The sequence below is a fragment of the Sorex fumeus genome, unplaced genomic scaffold (assembly GCF_029834395.1).
Source record: "Sorex fumeus unplaced genomic scaffold, SorFum_2.1 ptg000033l, whole genome shotgun sequence".
Taxonomy (NCBI): domain Eukaryota; kingdom Metazoa; phylum Chordata; class Mammalia; order Eulipotyphla; family Soricidae; genus Sorex; species Sorex fumeus.
This window is the reverse complement of record NW_026606090.1, coordinates 164,753-181,984: the sequence shown is the minus strand read 5'-3', so window position 1 is coordinate 181,984 and position 17,232 is coordinate 164,753. Positions and strand designations below refer to the sequence as shown.

At 48.6% G+C, this 17,232-nt stretch overlaps 1 protein-coding gene across 2 annotated transcripts; it reads left to right on the top strand.

Moving 5' to 3' along the window:
* Positions 1 to 769: 769 nt before the first annotated feature.
* On the top strand, positions 770 to 14,488 carry PLAC8L1 (PLAC8 like 1). Of its 2 annotated transcripts, XM_056116976.1 has the most exons (5): positions 770 to 887; positions 1,152 to 1,169; positions 2,512 to 2,637; positions 12,460 to 12,596; positions 14,348 to 14,488. In XM_056116976.1, the coding sequence occupies exons 1-5, from the start codon at positions 770 to 772 to the stop codon at positions 14,486 to 14,488; spliced, it is 540 nt and encodes a 179-aa protein (XP_055972951.1). The 2 variants fall into 2 exon arrangements, with proteins under 2 accessions (XP_055972951.1, XP_055972952.1); XM_056116977.1 differs by lacking the exon at positions 1,152 to 1,169 and having other exon boundaries at positions 770 to 894; positions 2,501 to 2,637.
* The last annotated feature ends 2,744 nt before the right edge of the window (positions 14,489 to 17,232 follow it).

Below are 17,232 nucleotides of genomic sequence, written 5' to 3'. Positions count from 1 at the left end.
CCTGCTTTCGTGTTTGTCTGGCTTCACATCATTTCCTGAACTGGAGCTATATCTTGGATGCTTGCTAACTCCAGTTCTATAGCAAGACAGACATCTGTAGCCTTTTGAGTCCCTTTAAAGTGTGTGTGTATGTTTGTGTGTGTGTGTGTGTGCGCGCGCGCGCGTGCTGCCAGGGATTAAATCTTCGGCCTCACAAACAAGGCCTATGCTGTATCGCTGAGCTACATACCTGAACAATTGATTTTGTTTGTTTTGGAAACATACCTGACTCTGTGCTGGGGATTGAACCAACCTCTTGCATGCAAAGCACACACCATTGAGATATCACCACTGAGTTACCTCTCGGCCCTTCCTCTCTCTTTGAAAAAATAAAAGGATCCTGAATTTTCCCATCAATTTGATGAATGAGTCGTTATATGTGTATTTTGGGGGGATGAAGGTGTTTGGGTCACATCCAGCTGTGCTGAGAGTTTCCTCTTGGCTCTGTGCTCAGGCATCACTCCTGGCAGGGCTTGGGGGACCATATGGGGTGCCGGAAATTGAACATGGTCAGCCACAAGCAAGGCCAGTGCCTTCTCCCACTGTACTAACCTCCCCAGGCTCTGCGGTGTGGAACTTCAAGGAAATTAGATGCCTGTTACTCTGCTGTGACCTCAGGTTCCAGAACTGCAAGTCAACAGAGTTCTCTGGAAGAGAAGTTCCAGACTAAACCCGCGCCTCTTGTGGGAAGACCAAGGTTAGTCCAGGAATAAGAAAACGCCTCCTGGCTATGAATTGCTTTGGAAATTATGCCTCTGGGCTTCCTGAAGACGTTTCCTTACTCAACATGCACTCACCTCTGTTGCTTTCACTCATGTCATCGGAAGATGAGCAACAGTTTGCTTCCAGCTGGAGGTAGGAAGTAGGGTGAGCCCTCCTGTGTCTGTTCCCTTTGCGATTCCAACTTGAGCTTTTTGGTTGAAGTAGCAAATGACTGTGTAACAAATAGTGGGTGGAGTTAGAGCGATCGGCAGCCTTTGCAGGAGGGTCACCTGAGTTTGATCCCTGGCACTCCTTGAGTGCAGAGCCAGGTGTCAGCCCCGAGTACCTCTGGGTGTGACTCCCAAACAAAACAAAAGCGAAAGACAGGAGCTGTGTCACCTCCCATTCAGCCTTGAAAAGGTGTAGTCGTGGCCTGGCCTGGTTTGGGAAAGAAGTGGGTGCCCTGCTGTTAACTAGCAGGTGGGACTCTCTTGGCATTTCAGCATCCCAGGATTCCAGCGACTAACATTGCAGCACCTGTTTCAGGAAGAAACTCACTGTTGCCTGGGTTTGAGGTGGGCTTTTTTTTTTTTTTTGCTTTTTGGGTCACATCTGGCAATGTTAAGGGGTTACTCCAGGCTCATGCACTCAGGAATTACTCCTGGTGGTGCTTAGGGGACCATATGGGATGCTGGGAATCGAACCCAGGTCGGCTGCATGCAAGGCAAACGCCCTACCTGCTGTGCTATTGCTTCAGCCCCTGAGGTGGCTTTTTCTGTCATTCTTTCTGCACACTGGAATCAGAATCGAGGTCTAAAGTCTCTTTGGGGGTTGGTGTCTGGGGGGGGGGAGGTGGCGGGGGATGGCAGTGTGAGGCCACTGCTGGAGCAAGCCCAGCGAGGTTTCTCAGAAGGGAAGCACGTGACAGGACCCTGAGCGCCTGGAGCAGGCCCACACTTTCTTTTTCTTTCTGGAACCCATCTTGGGGGCTTCCCCACTGAGTTCCTTCCTGGCCCCCAGAATCTGCCACACCTACCCCTTCCTTGAGGTCAGGGCCTTGTACCCTGGGACTCAGGGGGTCACATCCACAGTCCACCAAAACCAACTTCCGACTTTAGGAAGAGAAGTTCTTCCTCACCTCACACTGGCAGCCTGTCCCTTGACTTCACAGTTTTTATGTCGGAGGGATTGGGGGGCAGCAGCTTCCTGCCCTTCAGGGAGGATCAGCCCAAAGGTGCACTGGGACCACAGCACGGGTGTCAGATGTCAAACCCTATTGGGAACATCCCGGTTAGCATCTCACTAACTGTGGGCTCAGTGACTCAACTCCTTTTCAGTCTCTTGAGCAAGGATGCATGACCTTTGGGTAGTACAGGAGGCCACATGTTCCTCTAATGGCCGCGATTCCTCCCACCGCATAAGGTCTCATTAAAAGTGAGCCCTGAGCAGAGAGCCAGGAGTAAGCCCTGAGCACCTCTGGGTGTGGCCCCAAACAAACAAAACCCAGTCCCAGGAACCAATGTGAGCTGGACTTCTTCAGGGACACCTTGGGACAGCTATCCTGGAGGCCCCGAGGAGGGCTGGGATTTGCCTCCTTTTTTTTTTTACGGGGGGCGCATGTCACCCAGCGGTTCTTGGGAATTGAAGCCCAGGCTCCCCATGTCAAAGCATTGCTGCAGCCCCGGCAGAACCAGGGCGGTGGGGCCCAAGGACCATCCTTTCTGGCCCCTGAGTTAACCATCCCCTTGACTCTCTCCAGGCCCGGCTCAGCCCTCCAGGCCGTGGTGACGCAGCCCCGCCGTGGTGGGGCTGGCAAGCATGCTGTGGCGACCGTTGTCCAGACAGGAGGTGACTGGAGCACCGGCCTCTTCAGTGTCTGCAGGGACAAGAAGATCTGTAGGTTCTGCCCCTTCCCGCTCTCCTTCAGGCTTTCTCCCCACACAGCAGGGGCTTGGAAAGCTGCATTCGGGCAGCTTACCTGAGGTCAGGACCTTGTACCCTGGGATGCAGGGTCATGCCCACAGTCCACCAGGAAGAGAAGACGTTTTTCCTCACCTCACACTGGCAGCCTGTCCCTTGGCTTCACAGTTGGTTAGTACAGTGGGTAGGGCGCTTGCTTTCATATGGACCCAGATCGTCCCCAGAGCCAGCACCATGAGTAAGTCCTGAGACCCAGGATTAAACCCTGAGCATCGCCGGTTGACCTCCACTCCCAATAAATAAAAAGCCAATATATTAAAAATAAAAAGCAATATATAAAAATATGAACAAATACATAACATTTATAGCATAAGTGATCATGTAAAATCTTTTGGGGAGACCTCCCCAGCAGTGTTTGGGGGGTGGTGCCCCAACCCCCGTGCTAATGCCCTGTAGTGTTGGGGGTCGCTGGGGCCACACCTGGCAGTACTATGTGTGTGTGGGGGGTGGAGGGGGCATGAAGATAGTGCTGGAGATAGATTTGGTGTCTCAAATTTGCAAGGCATATACTCAAGTCCTTTGAGCTAGCTTTCCTTCCCCCAGATTTTTTGAAGAGAGCAAAACTCATGTTGGCAAAGACACAAGTAATTGAAGCACACCTGCACTGCTGTTGGTAGAAAAATAAATTGATTTTTACCCGTCCAGTGGAGGGATAAGCAATGCTCACAGAAAAGAAACATAAGGGCGGGAATATGGCTGAGGAACAGAAAGCTCTTATCTTTTTTTGTGCATGTGTGTGCGCGCGTGCGCACACACACATACACACACACACACACACACACACACACACACACACACACACACACCCTGCAAGCCGGAGAAATAACACAGAAGGTAAGGCCCTGGCCTTCCACACAACCAACCCAGGTTTGATCTCCAGCCCCACATATGGTCCCCCAAACACCTCCAAGCATGATCTCTGAGCACAAAGCTAGGAGTAAGCCTCGAACACAGTTGGGTATGGCCTCCAAACAACAACAACCCAACAACAACAACAACAACAAAAACAGCCAAACAACTAAACAAAACATAAAAAACTTAAGTATTACCTTGTTTTGACCCAGTAGTTTTATTTTTAGGTGTTTAGGAAGTAATGTGCAAAGATTAAGCTGCAACATTAAGTTTTTGCAGCACTTGTTATTATAGCAAAAACCTGGAACAACCTAGGTGTTCAGCATTGAATTGTTAGACAGTTAGGAAAGTCCTGTTGCAGGGTGACATTTAATGGGATAAGAAGATGTCTTAGGTTAGACTAACCCGACACAATTAGATGCCACTTGGGGGTGGGGTGGGGAAATATTTAGAAAAGTGTACAGAAGGATTTGAATACAGAAGTTTATTGCTCCACACAGTGGTAGGCTGACAGATTATTCTTTTCCTTTGAGGAGGCCTCCTAAACCATGTTTGGGAGATGGGGGTAGGGGTTATTCCTGAGGCACTGGTCACTTAGGCTAACCAGATGGGTCTGTGCTGCTGAGCCCCTCCCAGTTCTACCGACCATCAGGGTTACCCTTGCATTGCTCAGGGCCAGGAAGTGTGTGTGTGTGTGTGTGTGTGTGTGTGTGTGTGTGTGTTCATGTTGTGTTTGTGGTGGTGAGGGGATATTGAACTCAGGCCTCACACATATAAGGCATGTAATCCAGCTTACTGGACTCTCTCCAGCACCAATCATTTTAAAAATTTATTTTATTTTTATAAAGTTGTTCACAATAATTCATTGCATTTCATATTCAAACACCAATCCCACCACCATGCACCTTCCTACCACTATAAGAGGAAAGTGAAGATTGTTGTATTTCATCCTGGAGTCATTAACCCCTTGTATAAGAGATTACTAACATGTATGGTAAACCCAAACAAATGTGTGCTACTTTTGCTACAACAGTGGGGTAGAGTATGAGAGGTCATGCTGCTTCTGAAATTCAGAATGTGATTATGAAGCAGATTCACTCATGGGTAAGGCTTGTGTTTCTCTCCTCTGGAAACTTTATTTCAGAGTCTCTGGATCTTGGCCACTGATGAAATTATATGGCAGCACCAATACTTTGAGTTTTCTTTTGTGCATCTCTATGAGAAATGTGTAGGACTTTTATAATAATAAAAAAAGATTCAACTATTTTCAGACACTGGTTCAACTTCAAACTGGCACCAACAACATGATACTTTCCTAGATCTCCGTGCTTCCCTTCCCACCTGGGCTTCCAGCTCAAAGCACATCAGTTCTATTTTTGTTTTGGGTTTACACCTAGCGATGCGCAGGGCTTACTCCTGATGCTACATTCAGGGATCACTCCTGGTGGTGCTTGGGGGACCCTATGGGTTGCTGGAAATGGAATGCGGGTCAGTCACGTGCAAGGCAAGCACTCTCCCCGCTATCTCTTCACACCCGTCCCTCATTTCCATTTTAATTGGAGTATTATGACTCATCCCTGGGTACCACATAGAAATATCCTCTTACTGGCCCGATGCTTTTGCTCTACGAAGCAACTGGGTTACTGGGTCTCTCTTGGATGTGGACGATTCTCTTAAAGGGATGAGGGTCAGCCTGTCAATTTCAAAACTGAAAAGATCCTAGGCCTAATAATATATATTGGTGGGGTGGAGGGAGGAAGGAGGCAGGAGGCAGGCGGCAGGGAAGCCACACCTGGTGGTGCTCAGGACTTACTCCTATCTCTGTGCTCAGGGATCACTCCTGGCAGAGCTCTGGAGACCAAATGTGGTGCCGGGAATCAACCCAAGTCAGACCCATGCCAGGCCAGCCTCAACCAGAGGTACTGCTTCTCTTGCCCTGGACGTAATATTTCCCAAGACTGTGGCTCTCACTGTCATTTTTTTGGTGTCTGGGAAGAAGTGAACTTGTGCTAAAGCTCATAGGATGCTGGGGGCTGTCAGGGGAGCTGAATCCACAGGCAACTGAGCTGGGCTGAGATGGAAGATCTCCCACATCGTTAGATTCCAATCATCCAGGCTGGTGCCGCTTGAACCTCATAGAGCAGAGACTTAGCACCGGACAACTCCTACTGTCCCTGTAAGTTGGCCCAGCTGACCCAAATCCTAGCAGATTTCTTCCTGGACCTACTGCCCAGGTGCACTTCTGCCTACCAGCAGCTGGCCAGGTGCTGAGGAACCATGTTATATTGGGCACCTCCTGCATGCATGCATGTACCCTAGGACTGTAAGCTCACTCCTGTTCCCCTAATACTCACTCCTTAACTTGCAATATACGTTGCAAAAGTTTCTTCTAGAGACTTTTTTTTGGGGGGGTCACACCTGGCAATGCACAGGGATTACTCCTGGCTCTGCACTCAGGAATTACTGTTGGTGGTGCTCAGGGAACCATATGGGATGCTGGGAATCGAACCCAGGTTGTCCGCGTGCAAGGACAAATGCCCTACCCACTGTGCTATTGCTCCAACCCCTCTCCTAGAGACTCTTGTAAACAAACAGTTTCATTCTCCTTTTCTTTTAAAATACTTCTTTTGTCTTTTTTTGTGTCTCACACACAACGATGCTCAGGGGTGACTCCTGGCTCTGCACTCAGGAATTACTCCTAGCGCTTCTTGGAGGGACCATATGGGATGCTAGGGATTGAACCCTGGTCAGCTGCATGCAGGGCAAATGCCCTACCCACTGTACTATTGCTCCAGGCCCTCCATTCCTCCTTTGTTGCACATCATTCTTTATTTCCCCTCACCAAGGAAATGGAGCAGTCAGGATCATGTGGTGTAGAGGCAGTACTGGGAATCAAACTCTGGACCTCACATTTGCTCTGGGTGCTGCCTAAGGCACCAAGCTACATTGCTTGACTGCCAGGATCATGTCCACATTTGCAAGTGACGCCAGGGTTTGAACTCAGGGCCTTGTGCTTGCCAACATTTTCCTTAAGTCACCGAATCATCCTCTGCCCCTACACATCTCTTGAATGTGACCTGACGGCTTTACCCACTGTACTTTTTCACCCCTCACCCAGCCAAGGCTCATTCCTAGAGAAGTTGGGTGTTTCAAACTCCCATGAGAGCAAACAGGAAGTGGTAGTACCACTAGTCTCCATAATTACTGGAATATACTTATTGACCACAAAGGTTTTGTTTTGGGTCCACACCTTGCTCTTGGCTCTGTACTCGTTTCCCTCCTGGTGGGCTCAGGGAACCATATATGGGATGCTGGGGATTGAACAACCCAGGTCAGCTGCGTACAAGGCAAGTGCCCTCCCCACTTTACTGTCTTTCTGGCTTCCTGACCACAGTGTCTTGATGCTTGCAAATCCCCAGCCAGTGTGACTGCTGGCTAAGTAAGCCACACCAAGGAATGCACGAACAGGTGTGTTGGGTATAGTAGTGTAGATTTGGGAGCCAGATGACCTTCATTCAAATGTGTTCTCTCTCAAACCTTTCTAATGAAGGCCTGACCAGGGCTGTTTAAATCCTCTGGGTTGCAGTTCATGCCTCTCTAAGATGGGCATAACTACCACTGTATGTGTGTTTTATAGGATTGTTGTGAGAAATGAATGAGTTAATAAATGTAAAGTGTTTTTTCAGCAGAACTAATATTTTGTCCCAAGGTAAATTCTGTATAAGCATTAGCTGTTGCGTAGTACCACCTTGGCTTTTAGAGTTGTTTCATTTATTTATTTTATTTAATTTTGGCTTTTTTGTGGTCACACCCAGTGATGCTCAGGGATTACTCCTGGCTCTGCACTCAAGAATTACTCCGGGCACTGCTTGGGGGACCAAATGGGATGCCAGGGATCGGACAAAGGATGGTTGTGTGCAAAGCCGAAGTGTGTTTTAAAAATCACATCTGACTGCTGTGCCATCAAGATAATTGAGCTTTGTTTGTGTTTCTTTCAGTATCTAGGACCATCTCCCGGTGAACACTTAAATGACATGGTTTATATGACCAACAGGATTGAAAATGAAAATAATGGTTTTTTTTTAATTTTTAAAAATTTTTATTAGTGAGACATCATGAGGTACAGTTGTAGACTCACAAATTTTGTGCTTGGGTTTCGTTTTTCAAAAGTACACATGACTTAACAACTAAGCACAGTAGTTCTGAAGCAAGAAACTTCTTCATGATGGAATACTGAGGATCCTGTGTGTTTCTCTCTGTGTGTTCCAGTGGCCGCTCAGGCAATTGATTCATCACTTAACTTGCCAGCTTTATCATGATGTGATTCTGGGGGTAGAGGGGGTTATCCCGGGTTTCCTTCTATATGTTCTATACATTCTCCCTTCCCTTCCTGGTTGCTGGTTGCTTGTCTCCATGACTACAATGATAGGTTTGATTGTGGTGCTACCTAGGGTCATGCTTCCCTTTCTTCTTCTTCTTCTTCTTCTTCTTCTTCTTCTTCTTCTTCTTCTTCTTCTTCTTCTTTTTCTTTTTCCTCCTCCTCCTCCTCCTCCTCCTCCTCCTCCTCCTCCTCCTCACCGTGAGATACAGTTACAAAAATTTCATGTTTGAGTTTCAGTCATACAATGATCGAACACCCATCCCTCCACCAGTGTACATTTTTCATCAACAATGTCCCGAGTATACCCCCTGCCCTCCACCCACTTTCCAACCCTCCCACTGCCTATATGGCAGACAATTTCCTCCATACTCTCTCTCTGGACTGGAGCGATAGCACAGCGGGTAGGGCATTTGCTTTGCATGCGATCGACCTGGGTTCAATTCCTTCGTCCCTCTCGGAGAGCCTGGCAAGCTACTGAGAGTATCCCGCCCGCATTGCAAGGCCTGGCAAGTTACTCGTGACGTATTCGATATGCTAAAAACAGTAACATCAAGTCTTACAATGGAGATATTACTGATGCCTGCTTGAACAAATTGATGAACAAGGGGAGGACAGTGCTACAGTGCTACTCTCTCTCTACTTTTGGGCATTATGATTTGCAATACAGATGGAAAGGCTGCCATGTATGGTCCTTTATCTACTTTCAGTACTCATCTCCCATCCCGAATGATTCCTCCAACCATCATTGACTTAGTGATCCCTGCTCTATTCCACATGGTTTCTTCTTAGCACTGTAGCACTGTCCTCCCATTGTTCATCAATTTGCTTGTGTGGGCACCAATAACATCTCCATTGGGAGATTTGTTTTTACTGTTATTGGCACATTGAATACGCCACGGGGAGCTTGCCAGACTGTGCAAGCTCCCCGTGACGTATTCAATGTGCCAAAAAACAGTAAAAACAAGTTACTCTGACTCTGCCATGCAGGTGGGATACTCTCAGTAGCTTGCAGGGCTCTCCGAGAGGGACGGAGGAATTGAACCCGGGTCGGGCACGTGCAAGGTAAACACCCTACCCACTGTGCTATCGCTCCAGCCCGATTTCTTCTTAATGTTGAAAAATTATGCCTCAGTGACATTTATTGGATTCACTGTTTTTCAGATAAGGGCTTTATGTAAGAGTAGGAAAATTAGGGCTGGAGAAATAGTACAGCAGGCAGGGTGTTTGCCTTGCCTGTGGCTGACCTGGGTTTGATCCCCAGCATCCCATAGGGTCCCACAAACACCAACAGGAATAATTCCTGAGTGCAGAGCCAGGAGTAACCCCTGGGCATGGCTAGATGGGACCCTCCAAAAAACAAACAAATAAGGAATAAGGAAAATAAAGGGGAGTGAGCAGGAAGCTTCCACAGTGGGGTATTCTCCTAACCAGGAGCCCCTGAATACACTTCTTTCATTTTTATTTATTTATTTATTTATTTATTTTTTGCTTTTTGGGTCACACTCAGCGATGCTCAGGGGTTACTCCTGGCTCATGCACTCAGGAATTACTCCTAGCGGTGCTCGGGGGACCATGTGGAATGCTGGGAATTGAACCTGGGTTGGCCATGTTGGCTGCGTGCAAGGCAAACGCCCTACCCGCTGTGCTATCACTCCAGCCCCGAATACACTTCTTTTAAAGGTGAAGTTTACCTCTCCCCTCTCTTAGAGTCCTGATTTTTTTTTTTATTCATCAAGGTGGTCATCCTTAGCAGTGCTAGATGACATACTATCTTCTTTATTTTTTTTTTATTGAATCATAGTGAAATACATGTTTACAAAGTTGTTTGTATTGGGTTTCAGTTCTCTAATGTTCCAACACCTACCCCTTCACCAGTATGCCTTTCCCATAACCAATGTTTTCTTCTGGAGTTGGGGCTGCTCAGGATCTATTGCTGGCTCTGTGCTCAGGAGTGAGCTCTGGCTGTGAGTGGGAATGGGGGATCATTTGTGGTGCTGGGGATTAGCACCAGGGTCGGCAGGATGCAAGGCAAGAGCCTTAACCCCTGTGCTGTTTTCTTGGTTCAGAACAGCTCTGTAAATCAGGGCTTCACAGCCTGCAGTGCATGCCCGTGAAGCTCTTCAATTCTGCGTGTCTGTGTGTCTGTCATTTTCTTCTCCCTCGAGGAGCTGATTGATAGCTATGGTCATATTCGCAGCAGAGACTCTGACCCCAAACATACTGAAAACAGAGCCTCTGCAATAGATGTTCATGCAGAACAAGTGCAGAGCTGAATGCAGGAGTTAAAGCAGACTGTGTCCAGCTGACATCTGAGAAGCTTCACCTCGGACCATTGACTGATTAAAACTGGCAGACGCTCCATGAAGTCAGCTAAGCTTATACTGGCCTAAGAACTAGAGTCCTGAGAAGCACAGCAAGCGGAACCAGACTTTGATCACAGTTAGAGAAAAATATGCCCGCCTACTCCAGATGGAATCCCGGTGACCGAGAGCTTCTACAAGCAAGGCCCAGTTATGTGGGTTCCAGGACTACATCTCCAGGCTGCATGGTGGCAGAGGACCTGGGCTGTCCCTCCCCGGGTCCCCACCTGCCCAGAAGACTGTCTGTTATGCCCACAATTAGCCTCCGGGCACCATCTTAGTGCACCAACAGCCCTGGCCCAGAGAAATAGCAACAAGTCCCAGATGACAGCACCGGAGATCTCTCTGGACCTCATACCGAGCCAATATTGCTGGGACACCCCAGATGGAGCAGGTGCAGTCTCCCCACCTACTCCAGATGGAATCCCAGTGACCAAGAGCTTTTATTTATTTATTTATTTATTTATTTTGCTTTTTGGGTCACACCCGGCGATTCACAGGGGTTACTCCTGACTCTGCACTCAGGAATCACTCCTGTCGGTGCTCAGTGGACCATATGGGATGCTGGGAATCGAACCCGGGTCGGCCGTGTGCAAGGCAGATGCCCTACCCACTGTGCAATTGTTCCAGCCCCCGACCAAGAGCTTTTAAAGCAAGGCCTAAGTATGCGGGTTGGGTTCAGGACTATATCTCCAGGCCATATGGTGGGAGAGGACCTGGGCTGTCCCTCCCTGGGTCACCACCTACCCAGAAGTCTGGCTGTCACACCCACAGTTTGCCTCTGGATGCCATCTTAGTGCACCAACAACCCTGACCCAGAGGCTCCAGTTGAATCCCAAAATGGTTTAGTGCCATACAGAGATGTCTCTGGAACCCAACCATTTACAATCTAGAAATTTACATTTACAATTGTTCCCATGTGGACTTTTTGTGATATTCAAAATGAGCTATGGAGTATATATTATCTAGTGTCTGCCTCTGGCAGGTAGGTTTGAATGGTGGTGGGAAAATTAGAGCAAAATTAATGCCCCAAATTAGAGAGAGGGTATTGGGGAAATTTTCTGCCACAGAGGCAGGGTGAGGACTGTGATATGTATGTATGTGAGGGGGGTGATACTTGGGACATTGGTAGTGGAAAATGTGCACTGGTGGAGGGATGGGTGTTCCGTCATTGTATGGCTGAATATCAAACATGGAAGCTTTGTAACTCTATCTCATGGTGATACAATAAAATAAAAAAGTAATGTGGAGTTCATGTCCAATCCAATCAGCTTAATCAATGGTTGAACAAATAGTAGTACTCCTACATTATTTAAAAAAAAAGAAAAATATGCCTACTATCCAAAAGGATGAAGTATACAAAATGTCTGATATTGTGTGTACTGTGACTTTCTTTCTTTCTTTCTTTCTTTCTTTCTTTCTTTCTTTCTTTCTTTCTTTCTTTCCGCCACACAGTGGTGCTCAGGGCTTTCTCCTGGCTCTGTGCTCAGGATCACTCCTGGGAGACCATATGGGGTGCCGGAAATCAAACTTGGGTCAGCCGCATGCAAGGCAAGCCCCTTACCCATTGTACCACTTCTCTGGCCCAACTGTATCTTTTAAGTATTGAAACCAGGTAGATAAGTATAAATAGAAGCAACAGCTATGATTGAATGGTAAAAATGATGTTTTTGTTTTTGTTTTGTTAGACAGGAAAAGACAATGACCATAGTGAATGCTCACAGAAGTGTCTTAGGTTCAGCTTTGCAAGCGTTACAAAAAATAAAGATATTTTTGTTTTGTTTTAGGACCACACCTGGTGATGCTCAGGGCTCACTCCCGGCTCTACACTCAGAAATCACTCCTGGTGATACTTAGGGGATCAGATAGGATGCTGGGGACTGAACCTGGGTCGCCGGCATGCAAAGCAAGCACTCTCTACCTGTTGTACTATCTCTCTGGGCCCCAAAAGAAGACAATGTGGATGTGGCTCAGTTCTGGCCATGTTCCATTCGCAGCTTTGAGGCTTGACAGGTTCCTCTCCATCTAGCTGCGGGGCTCAGAGGCAGCAGGGCTGGGGATCGGAGGGTTGGAGAGACTCTTCTATAGACTACGCAGATCTGAGAAGAGCTGAGCGCTGGCCTCCTTTCCCGTGCTTCCTGCTAGGTCTCTGTGGGCTGTTCTGCCCCATGTGTCTGGAGTGCGACCTGGCCAGGCACTATGGAGAATGTTTCTGTTTGCCAATGCTACCTGGTTCCACCTTTGCACTGAGAACTGGCACCCGAGAGAGACACAAAATACGGGTAAGTAGGTTTCCAAGCACGTGAGAACGAGGCCCTCTCACCCTCTCGCCCATACAGACATATACGCAGACAAAGATTCTTCAAAGCACTCTTAGTTCTTAGTGGGAGCCTTGGGAAAATAAAGACATGTTCTTTATTTGTTTTTCTGTGCCACGCTGAGTGGTACTCAGGGGTTACTCCTGGTTCTATGCTCAGGGATTACCTCTGGAGAGACTTGGGGGACCAGATGGGGTGCTGGGGATCAAACCTGGGGCAGACACGTGCAAGACAAGTACCCTACCCACTGTACTATCTCTCCAGTCCCCAGGAAAGCCATTTTTGACTTATTCACTGTTAGGATATTTGCTCATCAAAATGCCACACTGTGAAGGATTTTAAGGGGGACACAGTAGAATGCAGATGGTTGTCTACAAGCTGCTCCTGCTTCTCTCTTATCCCAGCAAGGGACGATGGAAGAACTTGGACTTAAAATGGAGCATGTTGGGCTGGAGCTATGGTATAGCAGGGAGGGTGTTTGCCTTGCATGCAGCTGACCAAGGTTCAATCCCCGGCATCCCATATGGTCCCCCGAGCACCACCAGGAGTAATTTCTGAGTGCAGAGACGGGAGTAACCCCTGAGCATTGCTGGGTATAACCCAAAAGGAGCTCCCCCCCACCAAGTGGGCCATATGTGGCATACGCAGAATTCACTTTGCGGGGGCTTTTTGGGGGCCTCCAAAGACGCAGTTGGGTGGAGTCTGGGCTGCAAGGAGAGACTAAGTGATATAACGACCCCCATGGGAAGTTGAGAAAAGCGGTCTCTCTGGTTTCATGTGGAATCACCCCCAAGACACATGGATAGGGGCACCGCCTCAGCACTGCTGGCCATCAGTGTGTCTGTGCCTCCATGCTTGGACCCAGGAGTGCAGTTGGGATGGGGGTAGGGTGGGGGGTGGGGAGGGCAGGTCACCAGAGTTAACCCTGACAGTGCTGGATTGAACTCAGGCATTGGGCATGCCAGGCATACATTATTATCTTTTGATCGATGTTCCTTGCCTATACATTATGTTTGTATGTTTTGGGGTGTTGGGTCATATCCACTAGTGATCAGGGCTTACTCCTGAAATCAGTCTTGGTGGACTCAGGGACCATATGGGTTTCCGGGATCAAACCTGGGTGGGCTTCCTGCCTTACTTGCTGTAACTAGTCCTTCAGTCCCCATAAGTCCCCCTCTGGAGGCAAAGGAACCAGTCACAGTGGCACTCCCCGGGGGTGGAGTGGGGGATGGGGGAGAGGACGTGCTATGGAAGGGGTATCCTTTTCCCTTTCTCTCCCTTGAACTGTGGGCATTTTTTTCTTTTTGCGTCACACCTGGCGATACACAGGGGTTACTTCTGGCTCTGCACTCAGGAATTTTGCTCACGGTGCTTGGGGGACCATATGGGATGCTGGGAATCGAACCCCGGGCTGGCCACAAGCAAGGCAAACGCCCTACCCGCTGTGCTATTGCTCCAGCCCCACTGTGGGCATTTTGGACCATGCACATTTATTATTTACTCCAAAGGGAAAAAAATGACAAATACTAACACTTCAGAGAAAACAGAAAAACATTTATGGAGAAATTGGTGCCTTCAGGTCTGAGGCCTGAACTAGAGGCTCCAGGGTATATGTGTGAGTGGCTGGAAAGGCCTGGGGTTGGGGCTAGACTGGCGGGGGGGGGGGGGGGGGGCGTTGTGCTGTGGTGGTGGACAGAGCCCTGGGTTCCCCCTAGGGCACTGTGTGTGAGGACTGGCTGGCGGTGCACTGCTGTTGGCCTTTCTCCATCTGCCAGGTGGCCCGGGAGCTCAAGGTGCGGCCGGCGCAGCTCTATGAGGTCTACGCGGCCCCGCCCACCAAGGACACCCTGCTCTGATGCTGGGGAGCTCCGCCCCTCCCTCTTCTCCTCCCCTTCCTCCCTCCTCCTCATCCCCCTCCTCCCCTCCTCTTCCTCCTCCTCCTCCTTCCTCCTCCTTGTCCTCCTTCTGCCTTCCTCTCCCTCCTCTACTTTCTCCCCTTCCTTCATCCCTTCTCCTTCCCTCCCTCCTCCCCCCATCTTCTCCTTCTCCTTCCTCCGTGCCTCCTACTCCCTCCTCCTTTCCCTCCTCTCCCTCCTCCCCCTCCTCCCTCTCCTCCTCTATTTTCTCCCTGTCCTCCTATCCCTTGTCCGCTCTTCCTCCTCCTCTGCCTTCTCCCCGTCCTCCTCCCCCTCCCCTCCTCCTCTCCCTCCACCTCCCTTCTCCTCTTCCTTCTCCTCTCTTTTTCCTCCTCTTCTCACCTCCCCCTTCTCCCTTTCTCTTTCTCCTCCTTCTCCTACCCTCCCCTTCTCCCCTTCCTCTCTCCTCCTCTTCCTCCTCCTCCCCCCTCCTCCTAACTCCCAGCACCCTCCTCTCTGAGCCCTCCAAGTGGAAAGATGATGCTTCCTAAGTCACTGAAATCATCTCAAATTAAAAATTCTTTTAACCATCTTGCTGTTGACATTCTTTTTGACTTGCAGCAGAGACTCTTCCCCAGATTTGCTCTTCCCAGCACGATGGTTTAGGGCAGGTTTCGAGAGGAGGTTGTGTCCCCCGGCTTCACCCTGCCCAGTGCAGCCTCTTTGCTTTACTCTTGAACCTCATTCTCAGCCCCGGAGGTTGCTTTCTGTATCAATCCTCTCATGAGTGACATTTGGGAAGCTGGAAGAATTGTTTTCTCTGCCAAAGTCCCTTCCCCCAAGTCCCAATGATGGAGCAGGAGATGGTTAATGCTAGTTAGTTCCTGGACTGGGCACTCAATGTCACTAAAACAGAGTGGACTTGTCCTTTCACCGGCTTATTTCTGCCCTTCTTGGGGAAAATTTGGGCTGCTTCCAAGCTTGGAGCTCTCTCTAGCACCTGCAAACCTTCAGCTCCCAAATCCCTGCGTGGGTAATAGTGGGGGTGGTGTATTCTTCGTTCCCTCAAGGATATATTGCTGTGTACACACCGGGGTCTGTGCATGGGTCCGGGGTCTCGAGGATGTCATCTGCAGTGATTTACTAGCAATGAACCAACCATGCCCACTGCCCTTCCGAGACATGGCAGGATCCCAGGGATGGGCAGAGACTGGAGGCGTGGTCCCACCCACCCAGAAATCCCTGTGGGTACTAGAAGTTGGAAGCTTGAGGGGATGGATCACTCAACTCTGAATGCAGCAAGCGGACGCCCTCTCTGCTGTATCTCCATTCGTCCCCACTTCTGGGGACATTGAACCAGTGCTCAAGAGTCCCCTCTCCAGGCTAGCTTGTGCGTAGAGCAGACCTGAGACACGAGTGCATTACGTGAAAATAAACCTGCTTTATTGTTTCATGCAAAAATACAGAATGGAACTTACAAGCTTGCAGCTGCGAACAGTGGGCATTTTTGGCAAAGGAGACTCTCCACTTTAATGGGGCAGACTGCTCCCTGAGGAAGAGCAGAGGGCATTTTTACAATGCTTAGGAGCACAGTCATCTTTTCGGTAGGCGGAAAGGAAGGAGTGGACTTCTCCAGCAAGGAACTCCCTTATTCCCCTTTGCTGATCCTTTTGGGCTATAAAGAGCAAACTCAACCCTTCCTGGGAGCCTTGAACCAAGCAAGTGAAATTGGCCTTCAAAGCTTTGAGCCTCTGAATGCCAGAACAAAACTATTTCAAAGAACAGCCAGTTCTTTGAAAATTGATGGTGAGTGGAGCGTGAGCCTAAAGCAAGAGGACTTTGGACCATAACTTTCCGGATTCCTCTGGAACAGGTCAGGTAAACCCAAGAAAGGGGGCTTAGTAAACATCTGCGCCTTCTTCTCTGGTGTAAAGTCATCCCACACTGGGGATTTAAGTGAGAGACAATAGCATTGACACCGGAAGTCTCAAAAGTACTTGTCGATTTCAGTCCAAAAGCTTGCCACAGTGAAGACACTTTCTGTTTCTTCTCTGCAAAATTCCTTTTGGCTTTTCACACTGCAATGGACACACTGATCACTAGTGGCTCCTTGCGAGCAAACAACAACGACACACTTGCTATAAGTATTTCAAAATACTTTCGCCAATGTTTCGAGACCATGCACCCCACCCAGGGGTGTATACCAAAAAAACTAAGCTACTAACCCTGAAACTTTATACTCTTGCAACAAAAATTCAAAAAATCTTGGGAGCCCTTAAGTGTCCACTGCCCTACAAAATGTTTTTATATGCTTATATATTTTATATATCTAAGATTTATATCGATAGTAGTCCATGATGACTTACATATGATATATACCCTCTTTATAAACATTATTCACATATATGTCAACCCATAATGATTTTTTTCTGGTCTGTTGAAAACACTGATTTTCAAAAAAAAAAAAAAAGCAAGCAGACTCACAAGAGTCTAGAGCTTTTTTGCTTCTGTTTCTCAGGAGTGAATTTCTCTTTTTTCTGGATCCTTCTAAACAAGACCCCACCCCTTGGCCAATATGGAAACACCACTGTAGGAGCTGAGACTTAGTCCCCAGTAGGATCATCTCTGGGCTGGCCTCATTCTGATCTTTCTAATCCATCCTGACCCTTCTCCCTCTGCACCCCTCTTTGGCCCCTGACACCTTGGTATCTGCAGGAACTCAGAACCAAAAGTAACTTCAGGAA